Raw genomic sequence first — 4,603 nt, forward strand, 5'->3', positions numbered from 1 at the left:
CAAAACCGACACGAGGGGATACACCAGATGCTTTGTACTGATAACCTAACGCAGAACATAAATTCTGTCAGTGCTCTGAACGTTGCCACTGTCCTGTCAGTAGGGAAGAAGAACCAGGCTCCCCTTAAAATCGTGCTTGCTGTCGGGCCGAGCGCGGGGAGGGCGCGTGCCACGCAGCTGAAGCAGCTCGCCCACGGCAGTGGCGCGATGTGCCGCCTCTGCGCCGAGACGCGTCAGTTAGCTGACGTGTGCCGTCCCCCCTTCCTCTCGGTGAAGTCAGGGCCTCGCGTGTCCGCCCGGGGGATCCCCGCTGAGCCCAGTGGAAGGCTCTGCAGATTGCTGGTGAGAAGACAGCGACCCATCGCCCGTGGAACGGGTTGTGTGTTGTGAACGCTGGGGCTCCGCTAGCGAAAACAGAACATGTGTGGTGCTTAGTTCAGTTCAGGTGATGAAAAATAGGTTTTGAATACTAATCCTTTTTTTTTTTTTTCCCTCCATTTTAAAAGGCCGGGTACCGTGGCTCTCCGTGAAATCAGGCGCTATCAAAAGTCTACCGAACTTCTGATCCGCAAACTTCCCTTCCAGCGTCTGGTGCGTGAAATTGCTCAGGACTTCAAAACAGATCTGCGCTTCCAGAGCGCTGCCATCGGTGCTTTGCAGGTGAGCGTTACCGAGGCTGTCTGGGGGGTGGTCCTGGGCAAAGGCTGCCCGTCAGTGGGCAGGGCTCAGTGCTGTAAGTGCTGTCACAGCGAGACACCCCCCCATAGGCTAAAATAATGAAGTGACAGGTCAGCAGCTCTTTACGAAGCCTATAGATGTGGTTTTGGGGGGTGGGTTGCCTTTTTTTTTTTTTCCAGTAGCCCCCACCCCTCTAGTAGTTCCACTTGACAGAACAGTGTGTCTTATTAAGACACTTGATAAATCTTTTTCCTCTATCCCCGAGCTTTGTTACAGGCTTTGCCTTTGGAAACTGCACAGTCTGAGAGAAAGGCGTTGTGTAAAGCTTGTTCTAGTGTGCCCAAATGGAGGTCTTGATATCCTCAAATGCTCTTTAAAGAAAAACAGCTTGATAAGCCACATCTAAACGCAGCTAGGGAAATAAGTGCTTTTGCACGATGTAGTTGATGCTAAACACGTTTTTTTTTAATGTATTAGTTAAATAACTTACTTAGAATATATTGAGGATTAAATACCAATTGTTCTTTCTGTATCAAATCCCTGCATCTGAGTTAGGTCCCCTCTAAGACTGTTCTTATCATGGGAACACTTCCCTCTCGTGATAGAAAGACACTCCCTGATTAAAACCAGGTCTTTACTGTTCTTTTAGCTGTTGAAAGATTGTTGCAGAACCTACCCATAATCATGGAATATCTGATATGCAGGCAAAACGGTCTTTTTCTAGTTAATGACTTCCACTTGGTAAGAGCCAAGGCGTCCACCATGAGATCCTATAAACTTCAGCACGTGCTTAGCTTCAGAAGGTGGCTGCGTGCACTTGCAGAGTCGCTGCTCTTGTTTTCGGTGGTTTCTGTCTTCACTGCTATGAGCGAACGTGGTGGCTCTTAAATCCTGAGGTTTAGCTACGTGTCGTCTTGTCAGGAACTGATTATTAAAATGTAGTCAGTAGTTAAAATATGTTTTCAGAAGGTTGGCTTTGAATGTTCTGGTTTTGCATTAAGAAGATGGCATAGAACTTGTTCACATACTATTTCCAGTGCTTCCTGCTTGGAAAAAAACCTGAACCACTCCCCCAAAAGACTTTTAACCCCTTTAGTGCTGTGTTGTTCATGCCAACACGGCTTACCTGGGGAAGTGTCTTTTCATGAAGTGATTTAGCAAAACTGTGTTAGGAGAACTTAGGGTACCAATATCCTACGGCATATGACATGATTTAATACTACTGTCGTCCTCGGCTGCTGTAGTAAGTACTTTCTTACTTCATTATGGATACTCTCAGTTTTTAAATAGGAACTTTGAACCTAGTAAGTTGATTTTTGCAGTTCCTGGTAATGAAATGGTTGACACAAGCTGTTCTCTTGTATGAATTTTAGAAAGGGGGACCTCAGCCTCCTTTCTATAAGCAAGCCCCATCATTCCTGCCTTCTCACTCCAACCATGTGCTGTGTCCTGATCCGCATCCTGGTCTGATCGTCAGCATTCCGAGATGCTTCCTAGAAGATTGCTAGGGATTAGAATACTATATTAACCCAAAAACGTGCAGAGTTACCATTGCAGGTCTGGGCTTAATAGCAGCTAGCTTAATGCGAGCCAAAAGCATAATTGGGTCCAACAGAGCATCTGTCTAACCCAGAATCCTATTGACAGTGGTTCCATGACAGAGACAAAGCTGCGGTCAGGGTTGTGGTTTTCCCAGGACAAGGTCTTGTCCTTTGCTCTCGCAAATGCTGGCCTCGTGATTCTCACAAGTGTGAGGTGAGGACCCGTATTGAGGGGGTGGGCTGTGGTTTGTGCCCCAAATAGACAGGGGTGCTTAGGCAGGAAGAAAGTGTAGGAATAGAACAAGTCTCTGGTAATTCTCAGACTGCTGTCCAATTTTTGGTGATTCAGAGGAGTTCCTGAGTCAAAGGTGGTGGTGTCTTACATCTAATAATCCTCAGTACATTTTTTTTCCTGCTAGTTCTTGACTTTTGAATTAGGCCACCTCTTCAGTAGCCTGTGGCAAGGAGCTGTGTGCCTGAACTACGTGTTGTGAAGGAATACCTGCTCTGCTCTTGCCTAGAACCTGCCAATCCCACCTGATGCTCAACAGCTCTCGGGAAGAGGCAGCAAAGTCACTCAAATAGTGTAACTCAGCCTTTAAAAAGAGAATTTCCTAAGCAAACTAACTTTTTGGTAAGGTAGCCCCTTCTCTTGCGAGGGTCTTGTCAGAATTTTGGTTGTGTTCTGGAGGATGTCTACACCAAATGGCAGTAGTATGCAACTTTGACACGTTACTTGGTGGTTTATAAGAAAATGGAGGGGTTTAGTTTTTGAGAATCTAAAACTCTGGATGTCTGCGAGCGTTGAAGAGCTTAAACTTGATGCCATGTTACGCTGTACTTTGTTACTACTCGTTTGTCCTAGTGCTCAGAGAGTGACTGTGTTCTTAACTCTTTTCTTCTACACTAGGAGGCAAGTGAAGCCTACTTGGTTGGCCTGTTTGAAGATACCAACCTGTGCGCTATCCATGCCAAACGCGTCACAATCATGCCAAAAGATATCCAGCTAGCACGCCGCATACGTGGAGAGCGTGCCTAAGCTTCACTCTGATGGGTTTGTCATTCTCGAAGCAAAATCTTCTTCCTGTTATTGGTAGTAATGAACGTTAGATATTTTTTCCATGGGGTTAAAAGGTACCTAAGTATATGGTTGCAAATGGAAAAATAGGGGACAGAATTGGGTATTGGCAAGTTTTTTTTCCATTTTCATTTGTGTGTGGATTTTTAATATAAACGAGGGGACGTAAAACATCAATGCGGTCAGAAAAAAAAATGTTTCGGTGAACAAGTTTCAACAATTCAACTTTATAACAACAAATTATAAATAAACCTGTCAAATTTTTCTGGACAATGCCAGCATTTGGATTTTTTTAAACAAGTAAATTTCTTATCAATGGCAACTAAATGGTGTTTGTAGCATTTTTATCATACAGTAGATTCCATCCATTCACTCTACTTTTCTAACTGAGTTGTCCTACATGCAAGTACATGTTTTTAATGTTGTCTGTCTTCTGTGCTGTTCCTGTAAGTTTGCTATTAAAATACATTAAATGATGCCTGCTTTTAGTCTTGATTTTTAAATATTACGTGTGGGTTTTATTTGATTTTAAAAAAAAAAAAAAAAATCAGCCTTCCCTTACCTTTTTCTCTTCAATATGTGGCCTTAAATATACTTAGAGCAGATCTAGGAAACACTGTGGGGATACTACCTTGGCTGAAGTAGTGTGTGTATGTGACGACTTGTTTTTTGAGTTTAAAATTTCTGCCCGCTGCATGTGAAAGCAAGTTTGTTACTGGGTAGAGGCTGGGGCTGGCGTAGCTCTCCAAGCTACAGGGCTAAGAAAAAGCGGTTTTGTTGCTGTGTACATTTCTTTCTTGCTTGACTTAATGCTGAACTTGGAAGCATTTTTTGATTTTCATGGCTTGTTACTGTGGTTAAGTGGTAGGGTGGTTTTATTTCTTTGTGTGTGTGTGTTTTGGGGTTTGGGGTTTTTTTGCCCCTTTACGTTTTTTAAACCCGTTTGCACTCCGTTATCTGGTTTCTTGGTTTGTAGGTGTGTTCACTTTTTGCTTGACTACCTCTCTGTTTCAGTCACACCCTCTGGCACCTTGGAGAGCTTTGTCCATGTGTGATTAGTTTTCAGTTTTTACACTCCAGTCAAAAAGACACTTTTGTACCATTTTTGTTAGTTACAATACTTCTTTCCAAGTACTGCTTCTATGGAGCACACATTTAAAACTTACTGTTTTGGGTTTTTTTTTTTAATATTCCTTCCCCCACCACCCAATTGCTGATGAAATTTACAGCTGAAATTATGTTCTATAAAACTGGGGTTTAATTTCTCACCTGAAACTTGGTTAAGGATTCTGATGGACCAGGCTGG

At 43.4% G+C, this 4,603-nt stretch overlaps 1 protein-coding gene across 1 annotated transcript; it reads left to right on the forward strand.

Moving 5' to 3' along the window:
* The first annotated feature begins 207 nt into the window (after positions 1 to 207).
* On the forward strand, positions 208 to 3,774 carry LOC104511348 (histone H3.3). The gene is made up of 3 exons (XM_010153921.1): positions 208 to 275; positions 507 to 660; positions 3,130 to 3,774. Exons 1-3 carry the CDS (start codon positions 208 to 210, stop codon positions 3,256 to 3,258), a joined length of 351 nt encoding a protein of 116 aa, XP_010152223.1. The 3' UTR covers positions 3,259 to 3,774.
* Positions 3,775 to 4,603: the final 829 nt, after the last annotated feature.

This window comes from Eurypyga helias, unplaced genomic scaffold, assembly GCF_000690775.1.
Source record: "Eurypyga helias isolate BGI_N326 unplaced genomic scaffold, ASM69077v1 scaffold8436, whole genome shotgun sequence".
Taxonomy (NCBI): Eukaryota; Metazoa; Chordata; class Aves; order Eurypygiformes; family Eurypygidae; genus Eurypyga; species Eurypyga helias.